Here is a 16,899-nt window from a genome sequence, read left to right as displayed (position 1 = left end):
GCAGTATTGAGCTAGAATGCCTGGAACAGAGGCCGATAGGGCATGAGAACTGTGCACACATGTACATTGTACTCTTGGTCCACGCCTCACATGGACATCCAACACACTGCTGGCCAACAGAGATAGAGCAGATAACTCGTGAGACGGTGCTTGTTTTCTGCTTCATTGCTGCAATAACCTCTTGTTTGACCCTCGGGAAGGAAATAATCAGGTAGGGAAATAATATTTTGTCTGCGGCTGTGACTGGAATAACAAATATAATGATATCCTAGCAAAGCTTTTATAATGTCACTGATACATGACAGATGATAATTTGTCTCAAGAGTGAGAAAAATGTGTAAGCTGTTTTTGAAACTGTACTTATGGTATAAATTGTATCTTTTTCCTTTTTGTAGATAATAAGCATGTCCGGAAGAAAAGTGGTCTTCCTTTTTCTGTCTTTGCTGTTTGAGTGTTCCTCGCCACAATGTGAAAGGGAGACTGACTGCCCCAAAGAGAACCAGAATGTTTTTGATTCATCTACGACTGACATCCCACACGATCTGAAACCATTTGTGACAGAAGTCTTCTTTGTGGATAGTGAGATCACAACCATCCCCAAAGGAGCCTTTGCTGCAAGCCCCCAGCTGAAAAAGGTGGATTTCATGGGTACTCCCACAGTATCTATAGAGGTTGGAGCGTTTGAGGGTTTGGCAGCCCTTGAACAAATTGAGATCTCCAGCACTCAAGTAACGTCCATCCCAGTGGGAGTCTTCCAAAACCTCAGCAACCTGGAGAATCTTATACTAAAGTCCAACAAGCTCCATCATCTGGAGAAAGGCTTGTTTGATGGCCTTAAAAAAGTAAAAAACCTTTACTTACACATCAATCAGATAGAATCCATTGAGGAAGGGACTTTTGATGATCTTGAGAGCCTTATACTCCTCCATTTAGCTAAAAACAAACTCCCCTCTGTATCTGCTCAAATGTTCTCCAAACTTAACAAACTACAGATACTGAGGCTTTACGACAATCAGCTGACCTCCATTCCCGAGGAGATTTTTCAGAATTTGCCCAACTTGAAGGAAATTGCCTTGCAGGGAAACAAAATAACAGAATTATCACCTACTCTATTTCCACATAGAGAGAAACTGATTAAGCTGCTTTTGGACAATAATCTTCTGGCTGATTTACCTCAGGAGTTTTTTGTTGGCTTCCCTCTGATTAAAACACTGACCCTACAGAAGAATCAACTGACTGGTCTACCACCAGTGCTATTTGGAGAAATGCCCAAATTGACTGAGCTCAGCCTCAGTCAAAACAATCTAATCTCTCTTCCTATGGGAATATTCAGTCCGCTAAAGAAGCTTAAGAAGTTAGACCTTTCTAAAAATCACTTTGCCACCTTGTCTGCCGACTATTTTGAGGGCCTTGAAAAGCTGACAGACCTTAATCTCCTCAACAACACGATCAAGTCATTGGATGCCAACACGTTTGAAAAAATATCATCTCTAAATACACTGAGACTAGCTCACAACAACCTTCAGACACTTCCTCTGGATATTTTTGAGCCCTTAACAAAACTGAACAAAGTCTATCTCAATGACAACCCTTGGCATTGTGACTGCAAACTGATTCACTTGTACCGCTGGATGACGGCCAATGCTGACAAGATTAAATCTTCTGCAGTCTGTCAGTATCCAGAAGATTTAAAGGGGCAGGAGATCATGTCATTAACAGAGGATCAGCTTGTATGCCCCACCATTCCTCCTACAACCACATTGACCACTACATTCCCAACCACTTTACAAACCACAACACCGACTACAACTTTACCAACCACAACACCGACTACAACTTTACCAACCACAACACCGACTACAACTTTACCAAACACAACACCGACTACAACTCTGCCAACCACAACACGGACTACAACTTTACCAACCACAACACGGACTACAACTTTACCAACCACAACACGGACTACAACTTTACCAACCACAACACCGACTACAACTTTACCAACCACAACACCGACTACAACTTTACCAACCACAACACCGACTACAACTCTGCCAACCACAACACGGACTACAACTTTACCAACCACAACACCGACTACAACTTTACCAACCACAACACCGACTACGACTTTACCAACCACAACACCGACTACAACTCTGCCAACCACAACACCGACTACGACTTTGCCAACCACAACACCAACTACAACTTTACCACTTTTACAACTTTATATAAAGCAATATGTCAAATGTCAGATCTTCACTACATTCCATAAATCCTCATGTAATCTAGACAGTATACATCAATGTATATTGAGATGTTTGCAGTCCTTCTCTAATGATGATTAGAGGAGATTAAGAATATGGCTTTATTAAATACACTTTAGACACTTTCTGGACTCTTGGTTTCAATTAATTTGGTTTATATAAGCTGTTATAATTATCATATAGCGGATGAGGAGTGGCGAATTCCATTCCATAACAACAGGCAGCAGATTTACTTTGAAACAACAGCTGTAATTTCAATCACGAGAGGCCAGTTGGTATGATTTAACAAGCGGCTTTATTTAGCAAATGGCAAGCATGGCAACTACTTTGTATGACTCCCTTGCCAGGTGGCGCTCCTCTTGAGGTGAGAGGAATAGACTGGGATAGAGAATCGCCCCCCATGGGGAATTCTTTGGGAGTCAAGACTCGTTGGTGGTGGACTGGGGAGGTGGGTGGGCGAAACGACAGCTTCAGGAGGAGATGATGAACAGCTGTGATGCCAGCTGCTGCTATGGTCCGCCAGAGAGGGGAGGTGACGTAGAACCCTCGCTATATGTACTAGGATGAACTGACGTCATAACTGATGTCATTACACTTGACTGACGTCACAGGCTGATCAGGTTATGCAAATATGGCGGCCTTCTGATTGAAATTTGGTATGGAACCTCACTTCAACTTTCATACCATATAACAAAGAATCCAATGGTTTTAACATATAATTCAAACTACATTGAATAAATGCACTATTTTTAGTGTGAGAAGGCTGGAACTGTCTTGAGTGAATCGTGTCATTCTAATAACAGTTACAGAGTTACAGTGAACTTGTGAAATCATAACTTGTTTATTGTTGAAGATTGAAATACTCATCCTCTGAATCTGACAGTATATCCTTTATTCACACATTATTCAGGGTGGAGGACAAGGGCGTCAAACCAACCTAAACTCAGTTCACCCACCATTTAATAATTGTTAAGGATCCAGTGCAATGATTTCAACACGTGGAACGTTTGATATTGATTTATATATTTTCTATATAACAATGAACATTATTTGTTCCAGTTTTTGATAGATGGTACAAAGCTTGTAGGACTGAGTGAGAGCCGAACCTTCTCTATATGATTGTGCCATCCACTCCATACAAATATATAGTTTTTTAATCTCTGGGGAAACATATCCAGTGTTGGAACTTTGGCAATCAGCAACAATAGGGGCACAGAGATTTTAGCTAATTTGTCAAGTAGCTGACAGGCTGACAGTCAATGGCGCACCTTATTAACTATTCATACTATCAACCAATCAGAACACTCATTAAAACCTGTGTGTAGGTGACATCATTTACACCAGCAAGTAGACTGGCATTGTAAATCTGTTGATTCTGTTGACAACCAGAGGGAGAGTCTTTCCAAAAGGTGACAGTTATAATAATTTTCGTAACATGACATTAACAGGTCCTTTGATTAAATTGAGCAATACAATCCTCATTGCGCTGGACCTTTACACAGCATAAAGTAAGTTAAATCTTGGTGGTATACAGTACTAGCTTTAAATTCATAGTATAAATCATTGGCATAGGTTGAGAAATACATTATTTCAGTGGGAGAGAAACATAATACAACTGAAAATATTTCGTTGATAGTTTGGTTTATCTGTAATTGGATGTTGGCCGTATTGTTATCAGATGGAGTTCATGGTTTGCCCACTTTTCTATGTACCAGTGGGTTTCTGATTGTGCTGATACAGTGGAATGTCTACAACAAAACACAGTCCAGATAGAGTAGGCTTACGTTTATTTTAAAAGGGTCATGCAGAGGGGAACGAGGCACTAATACCACAGACTTGGTCTTTGTAACCTCAGCGATAAACTTGCGTGTGGAGGATCCTGGCAATACTCAATGCATGTCATGTGTGTCAGACAGGGCAATGGTTAGTTTGGGAAGGAAGCCACCCATCTACCTCATCGTAACTTTCCACTCTAAATACAAATCAACCAGTGCATTCAATCTGAAAGACTGCCATCTAGTGGGGGCTGCTCAGAATATGGCTTGATGGATCTCAAATTCCACCCTTTTTGTTTTACTTGCAATTTTAGAAAACTGACATAACAAATGAGTCACAAATACTGTAAAGTTATGACTGACTCTTGCCTGATAATCATCTAAGAAGATCATAAAATATTTTTTTTCTATGCAGGAATGATGAAGTTCAAAACTAATTAAACAAATTGCAGATATGACTGCCGGTGAGCTGGAGGAAAATTGTGGAAATTAACCGTTAACCATTAACCATTTCCAACAAGTCAAAACTTTTACCATCTGTGTTGTGACAGCTGACTCTGCCATGGATGGTGCAGAGAGTCAGGCTTTTTAATCAGACCTAGTGTTTGAATTACTATTTGGGATGAGTAAGCCCACACACAGTGACAGTGTGTTTAAGAAGTAGGTAGCTATTGCACTCTAGAATGCAGTCATTGTTTAAAACTTCAACAACCTTTACATTTAAACACTTGCACTTAGATAAGAAAACATAGTTTTGAAAAGTACTAAGTGTATTAAAGGAGAATTTCAATATTTTACAACCTGGACTTTCTTTAATTTTTTTTATTTTAAACTTTCAGAAATTGATGCAGTATTGAGCTAGAATGCCTGGAACAGAGGCTGATAGGGCATGTGAGAACTGTGCACACATGTACAGGATGTACATTGTACATCCTATAAAAAGTTTATTTCCCTTATTATTACTACCTTATTTTGTACTTTTCCCACCTTGTCAAAATGCTTCAGAGCAGTGCAGTAATTAGCTGCAACATGAAGGAATTCCTTCTCTGGTCTTATCTCACACTGCAGAAGGCTCTTGGTCCACGCCTCACATGGACATCAACAGACAGCAACACACTGCTGGCCTGCTGGCCAACAGAGATAGAGCAGATAACTTGTGAGACGGTGCTTGTTTTCTGCTTCGTTGCTGCAATAACCTCTTGTTTGACCCTCGGGAAGGAAATAATCAGGTAGGGAAATAATATTTTGTCTGCGGCTGTGACTGGAATAACAAATATAATGATATCCTAGCAAAGCTTTTATAATGTCACTGATACATGACAGATGATAATTTGTCTCAAGAGTGAGAAAAATGCATGTACAGTATAAGCTGTTTTTGAAACTGTACTTATGGTATAAATTGTATCTTTTTCCTTTTTGTAGATAATAAGCATGTCCGGAAGAAAAGTTGTCTTCCTTTTTCTGTCTTTGCTGTTTGAGTGTTCCTCACCACAATGTAAAAAGGAGACTGACTGCCCCAAAGAGAACCAGAATGTTTTTGATTCATCTACGACTAACATCCCACACGATCTGAAACCAATTGTGACAGAAGTCTTCTTTGTGGATAGTGAGATCACAACCATCCCCAAAGGAGCCTTTGCTGCAAGCCCCCAGCTGAAAAAGGTGGATTTCATGGGTACTCCCACAGTATCTATAGAGGTTGGAGCGTTTGAGGGTTTGGCAGCCCTTGAACAAATTGAGATCTCCAGCACTCAAGTAACGTCCATCCCAGTGGGAGTCTTCCAAAACCTCAGCAACCTGGAGAATCTTATACTAAAGTCCAACAAGCTCCATCATCTGGAGAAAGGCTTGTTTGATGGCCTTAAAAAAGTAAAAAACCTTTACTTACACATCAATCAGATAGAATCCATTGAGGAAGGGACTTTTGATGATCTTGAGAGCCTTATACTCCTCCATTTAGCTAAAAACAAACTCCCCTCTGTATCTGCTCAAATGTTCTCCAAACTTAACAAACTACAGATACTGAGGCTTTACGAGAATCAGCTGACCTCCATTCCCGAGGAGATTTTTCTGAATTTGCCCAACTTGAAGGAAATTGCCTTGCAGGGAAACAAAATAACAGAATTATCACCTACTCTATTTCCACATAGAGAGAAACTGATTAAGCTGCTTTTGGACAATAATCTTCTGGCTGATTTACCTCAGGAGTTTTTTGTTGGCTTCCCTCTGATTAAAACACTGACCCTACAGAAGAATCAACTGACTGGTCTACCACCAGTGCTATTTGGAGAAATGCCCAAATTGACTGAGCTCAGCCTCAGTCAAAACAATCTAATCTCTCTTCCTAAGGGAATATTCAGTCCGCTAAAGAAGCTTAAGAAGTTAGACCTTTCTAAAAATCACTTTGCCACCTTGTCTGCCGACTATTTTGAGGGCCTTGAAAAGCTGACAGACCTTAATCTCCTCAACAACACGATCAAGTCATTGGATGCCAACACGTTTGAAAAAATATCATCTCTAAATACACTGAGACTAGCTCACAACAACCTTCAGACACTTCCTCTGGATATTTTTGAGCCCTTAACAAAACTGAACAAAGTCTATCTCAATGACAACCCTTGGCATTGTGACTGCAAACTGATTCACTTGTACCGCTGGATGACGGCCAATGCTGACAAGATTAAATCTTCTGCAGTCTGTGAGTATCCAGAAGATTTAAAGGGGCAGGAGATCATGTCATTAACACAGGATCAGCTTGTATGCCCCACCATTCTTCCTACAACCACATTGACCACTACATTCCCAACTACCACTTTACAAACCACAACACCGACTACAACTTTACCAACCACAACACCAACTACAACTTTGCCAACCACAACACCGACTACAACTTTACCAACCACAACACCGACTACAACTTTGCCAACCACAACACCGACTACAACTTTACCAACCACAACACCAACTACGACTTTACCAACCACAACACCGACTACAACTTTACCAACCACAACACCAACTACAACTTTACCAACCACAACACCAACTACGACTTTACCAACCACAACACCAACTACAACTTTACCAACCACAACACCAACTACGACTTTACCAACCACAACACCAACTACAACTTTGCCAACCACAACACCGACTACAACTTTACCAACCACAACACCGACTACAACTTTACCAACCACAACACCAACTACGACTTTACCAACCACAACACCGACTACAACTTTACCAACCACAACACCAACTACGACTTTACCAACCACAACACCAACTACAACTTTGCCAACCACAACACCGACTACAACTTTACCAACCACAACACCGACTACAACTTTACCAACCACAACACTAACTACGACTTTGCCAACCCCAACACCGACTACAACTTTACCAACCACAACACCGACTACGACTTTGCCAACCACAACACCATCTACAACTTTACCAACCACAACACCGACTACAACTTTGCCAACCACAACACCGACTACAACTTTACCAACCACAACACCGACTACAACTTTGCCAACCACAACACCGACTACAACTTTACCAACCACAACACCGACTACAACTTTACCAACCACAACACCGACTACAACTTTGCCAACCACAACACCGACTACGACTCTGCCAACCACAACACCGACTACAACTTTACCAACCACAACACCGACTACAACTTTGCCAACCACAACACCGACTACAACTTTACCAACCACAACACCGACTACAACTTTGCCAACCACAACACCGACTACAACTTTGCCAACCACAACACCGACTACAACTTTGCCAACCACAACACCGACTATGACTTTGCCAACCACAACACCGACTACAACTTTACCAACCACAACACCGACTACAACTCTGCCAACCACAACACCGACTACAACTTTACCAACCACAACACCGACTACAACTTTACCAACCACAACACCGACTACAACTTTACCAACCACAACACCAACTACGACTTTGCCAACCACAACTCTGCCAACCACAACACCGACTACCAGCATGCAATCAACCACAACCCTTGCCCCCACCACAACAATATCCACCGCCACCACCCCGGCCCCAACCACACCCACAAGTATGACTTCAACCACCCCCACGACCACCACCCTCACAACGACCCTCCCAACCACCACCCAAACAACAGCCCCACCACCACCGACCACCCCAGTGATCTTCACTTGCCCCATGGAGCCAGCCTTTCAGCAGCCATTGTCCTCGTTCACTTACCGAGGTAGAAGCAAAGTCCAGCAGTGCAAGGCCCGCATGGTGACCTATACCACACTGCTGGTGGTGCAGATCATCTGCACACTGGTGCTGGGTAAGTTCACATGGTCTCTGTACTGCCTTCCGCAGTGCAGGGAGAGGCAGTACAACAGGGTCAACCTCACCCGCTTCTCCTACAGGAAGGAGGTCATCCTCAGGCCTGTTCGAGAGGCAGAGACCCGAGGACTTTAAACAACCAAGGAAATTTGTGCCTGAGACATCATCTGCTCCATGTTCCTCAGCAGCTGTGACTTGTCAAAACATCTTTGAGCAAGATGCTGAATGTGTACTTGCTCATGTAAAACATTAATCTCCATTGCTTTTGTTCATCCTATAATGCCAGTTTTCAATAAATAAAGATACGTGCCACTCTAATCAGTAGTCACATAGTCGAGGCCAAATACACTAATCTCACACATGCCAGGGTATATGCAGGAATCCTCAAGTTAAATTCAATACTTATTAAAACCTTTTGTAAGACTTTTTCAATATATTTTAAGACTTCAATGCCACTTTCATCATATCAGCGGCAGTGATAGGGGTGTAAATCACTCACAAGTTTCATCATGATACAATATAGATTCTTTGGACAACAATTATGATATAATTTGCTGACATCACAGCCTGCCACAATACAAAATTGATTAAATTCAGGGGTCTGCGATTGATATGAGACAATATGCTCATTTAACACCATCAGCACAATACCTACAACATTTAATACCTCTCAAATGGTGATGAATACTTTTAAATACTTTTTAAGGACCTTAATTTACCCTAAATTGATTGATCAACTTTTAATACTTTTCAAGATCCCGCGGATGCCCAATCTTCCCCCCACACACACAGACAGGGATAGAGTACACTCGTCACACTTTGCACTGACTAGCGGAATACCCCTCCCTGTGTGACTCGCCATTTATTCAGGCCTTGCTCACAGAGTTGGCTTGCTCGCTCGCTCGCTCGCTCGCTCCCTCACTCGCTTGCTCACTCACTCACTCATTCACTCACTGACAGACACTTTGCATTCTTATTATAGGTCGGATTAGTCAATTATATCTCTAGTTTACTTTTCTTTAATTTTGACCATTTTTCATGTCTCAATTAGAAAGGAAAAATGAATTGTACTTTAGTACCCTGACGATTTTCATTTGATTTCTTTTGATTAGATTTTTGAGGGGGGGGGGAGGATCCCCCTGTGCCGTACCTCTACATAAGTCAAACCTATCGGAGATGATACCATTAGTAAGAACTAATGCTTTGGGGCTAGCATACAGAAGCCAAATCCAACTAATTCATTTTTGGCAAAATCCATATTGTTCAAGAGTGAGAAATAGATAGTGTCACTCGACTCTACTAAACGCATTCTAGCCGCGTCCAATGAGATAGCTGCCATAGGACAGTTCTCACTCTGAGAATACCACATAATATTGAGAAGGCATCTGATATTGTCTTGCAAAGCTTCTTGAACGAATAAAACAGACTTGATCGAGGTGGATTATACTTGTAATAATTTGATCAAGTCGGTTAGCCAAAATCTTTGAAAACATCTTTTGGTCTTGTCCAAGGAGGGATATAGGTCTATAATTTGTACAGTCAGTTTTGAGTATAAGAGAAATTCGAGCCTCATTCAGAGTAGGTGGTAGGGTTTCTCTTCCTCATGCATAAATAGTAACACTGGAGAAATTTAGTCAATATACAGCAGGTTTTATAGAATTCGACTGTAAAGCCGTCAAGGCCTGGAGCACGGCGACCACGCAAACTCTGAATGGTCTCTTTAAGTTCCTCTATCGTAATAGGCATAGCTAAAAGCACACGCATGCTCTTTGGACAAGGAGGGGAAGGACAAACTGGTGAGAAATATCCTGGGAGTCTGCCTGCAGTTCTGATTTGTATATATTTTATAGTACTTTCTAAACATTTCATTAATTGAGGTACAACTGGACTGTATTGCCACCTTCATCCTTAACCCCTAGTATGATACTTGCATTTTCCCACTGTCTGATACCTTGCTAACATCCTGCCTGCCATTTCCCCATCCTCATAGTGCTTATGCCTTGCTCTAAAGCAAACTCTGCTCTCTGGGTCAATATGGAATTAAGTTCATACTTCAGGCGTGTGCGGGCCATAAGATTGATTGATGACATACCCTGCATGAAAGTACTCTGCTGTTTGAATCTGCCCCTCAAGCTCCACACATTTGGCCATTAAAAAATAGATGCATGCTGAATTATATGGCCTCTGAGGAAGGCTTTAGGGCTTCCAAGGCCACTCCAGCAGATGGTGTGTAGATGGTAAGCCCTGCAAAGGAAAAATAGGGGTAACTTAAATTTTTGTCAAAAATGAGTTATTGTCATTTTGGAACATTAAATAACTGCTTTATCATGTCGACAATATCTTGAGTCAGTTTTGCTGTTTTTTGAAGGAAGAAGCAAAAAAGTGGCGCAAGAGCCTGACGAAGACCAGAGAGGTTGAAACGCGTTGCGTTTTTTGTGCCCCTGTCTATTTACTTTGAAGATGTACATTGTTTGTAAACTGGTTTCAGTACACATGTACTTTATACTTGGTTATTAAATGTCTGCTCCTATCTTTCAAGAAGCAAATTTTTTGTCTTGTTTTACACTGTTTTTTGAAGGAAATACAGTAGGGGGTCATATTTACAGTAACTTTCAAAATCCCCGGAGAAGCCAAAGAAGACTGAGGTAACATCACTCTTGGTTTGACTCTGAATACTCTGCCCTGCAAAGGCAAAAGGGGGTGACTCGCGAGATTGTAGAATTGAGAAAAATGACTTTAAAGTTTTGTTGTTGTCCAGCCAAATGAATTGTAGAATATTGCAAATGTGTAAATTCTTTGTCATCCAGAGGATGTTAAAAACAAACCAAAAAACACACTGGTCCATGACACGCAGATAATCTGTTATCCAACACACCATCACCCAGTAAATAACAAATACCATTATGCAAACAGTGTTAAACTGACTCCCCATTCCTTCCTCATTTATGTATCTTCCTCATTTTCCTTCGATGCCTCCTCTCTCTGTTCTCATCCTCCGCCTAAAATGCTATTCAAAATGAAGCTGGTACAAGAAGAGAAGGCATGTTACTTGAGGACATAATTTGCCCATTATGCTGTATCAGCTCCTATATGAAAGCGACTGACAAAGCACTACAATATGGAGATAGACTAACATTAGGACCAATGTCTTTCCAAACGGGCACATCCTGCTGCAGTCCTTAACCCCAAATTATAGAACATAAATCAGACTGTTACCTGAAGTCCCTGCAGTAGGAATAATCCCATCAATAAACGTAGTCCATAACAAACCAGGAATAGGGACTAAACTAAATTACTCTCTATGGGGATGGGGCAAAATGAATAGCATAAGTCCAGAAACAGTCCCCCGTCCAATAGTGTCTGTCAGCCAGGTCTGAGGCAGAGGGGAGCAAGCATCAGTTATCGAGGTCGTCCACTTTTTGCCGTAGTGCATCCAATTCAGTCAGGGTTACAGGTGGATTAGCTTTCAGATGTCTATCGGCATCCTGCGGGAAATCCTAATGACCCTCAATATCCTTCAGATGGTTAGTCAGCTCAGTTAGTTTACTGTCCATGGAGTCTGTAACTCTCTTCATATCATTCATCTTGCTTTCTTGCTGTTCAGATGTTTTCTGTAGCAGTTTGTACATCTTTACAATATCACCTGCCATTTCGCTCTCTTTATCAGTAACATTAACGTCACCCAAAATAGCACAGATATTACTGTTAGCTGCATTGCGTCGGCCTGCCAAGCTAAGTGTAAGTCGTTATTTTCTTGATCTTGTCAGCTTTTTGGTCACTTGATGCCACATCTGGTCACTGTTTGATAAGTTAAAAAGTGCAAAACTGCAACCAATTACAACCCTTACCACCACCACTACAATATCTACACCAACCACTTTGCTTACAACTACACCCACCAGCCCGGCCCCAACCACACACATGACCACCACCCATGTGACCTACACCACACTGCTGGTGGTGCTGATCATCCCCATATTGGTACTGGGTATGTTCACTTAGCTGTACCGCCGCCGGCTGCAACAGAGCAAGGAGAGGCAGTACAACAGGGTCAACCTCACCAGCTTCTCCTACAGGAAGGAGGTCACCCTCAGGCCTGTTCGAGAGGCAGAGACCACAGGACTTTATACAACAAAGGCAATAGAATCCTAAAACCCGGAAGTTAGCACTTCCTGGTTCCCTCGTCTCAAAGTCAATGTTTTGTTTTTCTGTATAGGAATTTTGGTTATTTGTTGGTAAATTGTTCTTCTCATCTTGTTGGCATTATAGGCATCTTTTGGCCAAACAAGAGGAGCATTATTCTTCCAGGATTGCTGGTTTACTATTCTGTAGTTCACACTGAAGAAGGCCTGTGTGCCAAAACTGTTTGTTGCTCTGCTGCTGCCCTACCCAGACTGGGGACACCTCGCCATTCCGAAGTGTCGGCATTCCGATCATTGACTTCTATGCTTTCGGAGAGGCGGCCCTTTTTTATCTCCAAAAAATGTTTCGCCGAGAGGTTAGGTTAGGCTTAGGCGTGGGGGGTGGGAGAGGTTAGGTTTAGGGTTAGGGTCTGGGGGAGGGTTCTTTCGCAATGGCGAGGTTAGGGTTAGAATTTTGTTGGAATGCCGGTATTTCGGAGTGCCGACATTTCGGAATGCCGAGGTGTCCCCAAACTCTAAAAGGACATTTTGTGTGCTGGCTTTTTTTCCGCTGTGACTATTCTGTAGTTAAAATCATAGTTATTTATTTTCTGATTGAACTTCCTGCAATATTTCCTCTCAATTCAAAAAATGTAAGTAGCTATGTGGTAATGTAATGTTACGTATCTAGTTAAATGTTGAGTTAGCTTACTTGCTTTACATCTTTCAGCAAATAACATCTGTCTCCCTATTTGTATGTCTTGATATTCTCAATATTAAAATGAGAAACAACTTGTATATAACAGGCTTAAAAACAGATGGGATATAAACAAAAATAACATTATAGGCTGATGATGCAACTTTCTCTATACTTTATTTAAATATGTTTTCTAAATTTTCTGGGTTAAAGCCAAATTTTTATCAACTATTCTTAGGGTGGAGACTCTGGAGATGATGCGCCACTTGATTGGTGTCACACCATGTGATAAATCTGTCTATCTTCTTGTGGTACACACAGAAGGGTCTGTGTCCTTGTGGAGAACGCTCAGGATCAATGTATCATCCGCAAATTTTAAAATATAATTATTGGGGTGTACCTTCCTGCAGTCATTAGTGTACAATATGAAAAGAATTGATGAAGACGCAGAACCTTGTGGGACCCCTATATTGCAATATTCGATATCTGACAGTTTGATTGATTGATTGACTTTATTTGACAGTGACCCATTAATCTTCACTTGTTGAGGTCTATTAGTTAAAAAGGAATAGATCCATTTAATTAGGGTGGGACTAACGCACATGTCTTTTAGCTTCTCTAAAAGCAGGTGGGTTTTCACAGTATTAAACACTGAACTAAAATCAACAAATAAAAGCAGAGTGTAAGCTTTTGTGTTTATCTATAAAGTGATACTTGGTGCAGGACTGTCAGACAGTAGAGATGAATCTCTACTGTCTGTAGAGATTGCAGCATCTCTGTCTGTCTATGCGAGAGATGGCGTGTCTGTCTCTGTGAGGCCGCTGTGTTTGCTGCCTCACAGAGACAGACTGGAGGCCTATAGGCTAACTTACTGTATGGATTTTTAAAGTCAATAACATTCAGTAAATAGTGAAGCTGTATGTTTCATTACTTTATAAGTACTGGTCTGGATTCATGTAATAAATAAACAAATGTCAATTAGATGGTAATCTACATGAGAAATAAAGAAAAAAATCTGTTATAATGATCATCCACTTGTATCAATTTGACCTGTCCAAAATAAAAGTGATCGCTCTAAGAGGAGTGCACTTATGTATAGTATAACACATAACAGCAGAGGGAGCCAGAGATCCACGAGAATTGCATCTATGGCTCTGTTAATGAATTCACAGTCAACATAAAGAGCTCATTTCAACTATGCAATCTGGATTTGGATAATGTGTCTGCAAGTAATATTGGCGCTGTATGAGAGAATAAACAGTTCTATCAGGTGTGTGGTCAAATATTAAGGAGCCTGAATATAATTTAATTGCGGAAGACGCAGGCTGGGGAGCTAACCCATACTGCTACCCGGGTGCCGTCCCTGTTCCGGCTGTCAACTGACTCTCCAGTAGTCACTAGTCTTTCCTGGTTGTCACGTAGTCTATTCCTATGAGTCACTGGCTAGGCCAGGCTAACTAATAAAGAAAAAAACATTGCATGGATGCATAACTGGGACGTATCCTCAGTGATGTACCCTGGGGTCATAAGATGTTTCGGGTCTCGCATCATCATACACCCTCGCCCAGGTGACCCAGCCGGGGCTGGCCAAGCCCCAACTTACGTCCCAGTAGCTACCCATGGTCAGCCCTCCAGGAAGGGTCGAAGGTGGTCACGCGGTCAGGGCCACTCAATCCGCTGCTCCGGAACTACTCTGCCGGGACCGGGGGAGGGGGAGGGCTCTGGTACATAGAGGGACCGGGCTCTGTGGGTTGCCACCCGGCCAGGCTCCTCCCTCGTCTCACCAGGTCTACGACCTGTGCGCTGCACCAGACTCCCCCGCTCCAAACATCTGATTCCGAGGTGATGGTATCTTGGTGGATACCATGCAGTACCAGTACTTGGTGGCACTTGCGGCTTGAATGGCTCTCCTAAAAGGCCTCTCGTGGGTTGTTGGGCTTCTTCCTCACGGAAGACGCAGGCTGGGGAGCTAACCCATACTGCTACCCGGGTGCCGTCCCTGTTCCGGCTGTCAACTGACTCTCTAGTAGTCACTAGTCTTTCCTGGTTGTCACGTTGTCTATTCCTATGAGTCACTGGCTAAGCCAGGCTAACTAATAAAGAATAGCTATAGGGCCAAGTTTCACCTTGGTTGTTTCAAAACAGTTAGAAGTACCACCATTCCCATGATGTATGCTACATGATTTATTTCCATATTAACCTAAAGTTCTTGTCAGAGCACCCAGACAGAAAGCACTACAAACAGCTCCTTACTATTGCGCACACATGCACACACATCATGACACACATGCGTCTCAGGCAAATGAGGAAGTAATTTTGGTTTCAGAGTGAACCCTCTTTGTTAACAAATGCTATTTGTTGTTAGTTCTCGCTATGGATTTACTTAAAAAATGACCGTTTCCAGTAATTTTGGATTATTATTTCATCGCGTGGTGGTGACATGAGTCACAACATGTACGTGTGAGTGTTTCTGGCACTGTTGGAATATGTATTTTGGGCGACTGAACTTGGGTAGGCAGCTGTCCCATAGACTGCCATTGTCATGCTAATCTAAGTAGCAGTGAGGGGCTAAACTGACTTTATAATGCACCCACAGAGGAGACATCTAGAATGTAGAGGTCTGTCTTGTCGGGAGCTGTAACCAGGATGTAGCAGCGACCCCTGGCGGTTGGCGTGGAATTAGCTAATAGAATTAGTAGTAGTTTACTCGTCATCTTTCAACTTCCTCGTTGCGATCGAGACAGTTCACCTCCCAACATGGTCTGTTTTTAACCATATACCCAAACCATAACCATAACCAACCACATAACCGACGTTTAAACATAATGTGAGTGTTTCAAATTAACCGTGTCCCACGCGAGGTGTATCACCTGCACGCACCATTTCACTCATATATGTCATTTTGGGAGTCTTTGAAAATTGAGTTATTCTGTTGTTTCGGTATTTATGGTATATAAGCATTAATATTATAAATACAGAGGAGCCTATTAATCCCTATAATGCCAATACTGTTGGTAGCCAAACGTAATAGGAAAAAGTAGAACTCAGCCCCTTAATAATGCTTTCTATCACCACTCAGGTCTATCATGAGAAAACGTGCGCTCATAAAATCCATTTGAAAAACAAAAGTAAAAAATTATACTCACTTGAACTTCACACTTTGAAGAAAGCTGATGGTTTTACAGATATGGATTCAGATGAGCTAAACTAACCTCTTCCAGAAAAAGAGGAACTTGTCATATTATATTCCTCAAAGCCTCTGCTTTCAGGGAGCCATAACCCTCCAAGTCTATACTAATGAGGCTGAACCGGAGCTGAGGAGGTGATTTTAATAAAGCTGAGGAGGTGATTGCGTGTGAAAAGGGAAATGTGCTGAGGAACATAAGGGGCAATAAAATGAGGAGGAGCCCATTACAGCCAAACTAAGACATTTCAACTGGAAAATTGTTTGCGATATGTAAGCACATTTTCAGCTGGGTTTGTACAGCTGGGTATTTTAGGGGGTAATGGCCAACAGAGACCTATGATTTAGATTATGTGGGACATATGATAGAGACTGACTACTTATTTTGAAGGAGAGCAGGCACTCCACCTCCCATTTTCCTTCATTGAGACAGTAGGAAAGCTGAAGACAGAGGCAAGAAGGCGCTGGGGAGATTGAATCCTTT

The 16,899-nt window shown here is 41.9% G+C and overlaps 2 protein-coding genes across 2 annotated transcripts in view; both read left to right on the top strand.

The window, feature by feature from the left end:
* Positions 1-404: 404 nt before the first annotated feature.
* LOC310786126 (uncharacterized protein) lies at positions 405-3,214 on the top strand (the record flags this gene model as incomplete). The annotated part of the gene is made up of 2 exons (XM_083647303.1): positions 405-2,056; positions 3,184-3,214. The coding sequence occupies 2 exons, from the start codon at positions 405-407 to the stop codon at positions 3,212-3,214; spliced, it is 1,683 nt and encodes a 560-aa protein (XP_083503429.1).
* A 2,265-nt stretch (positions 3,215-5,479) lies between these two features.
* The window catches only part of LOC310786125 (uncharacterized protein), a gene marked incomplete at both ends in the record, with an annotated part of 29,037 nt that continues 17,617 nt past the window's right edge, over positions 5,480-16,899 (top strand). Inside the window, 5 exons of the mRNA XM_083647302.1 lie at positions 5,480-6,834; positions 7,279-7,485; positions 7,527-8,260; positions 8,325-8,518; positions 12,416-12,507. Of these exons, the coding sequence (XP_083503428.1) occupies positions 5,480-6,834; positions 7,279-7,485; positions 7,527-8,260; positions 8,325-8,518; positions 12,416-12,507 (2,582 nt within the window). The remainder of the gene's footprint in view (positions 6,835-7,278; positions 7,486-7,526; positions 8,261-8,324; positions 8,519-12,415; positions 12,508-16,899) is intronic.

This window comes from Poromitra crassiceps, assembly GCF_964638095.1.
Source record: "Poromitra crassiceps genome assembly, chromosome: 12".
NCBI classification, from domain to species: Eukaryota; Metazoa; Chordata; class Actinopteri; order Beryciformes; family Melamphaidae; genus Poromitra; species Poromitra crassiceps.
This window is presented reverse-complemented; position numbering and strand designations above follow the sequence as displayed.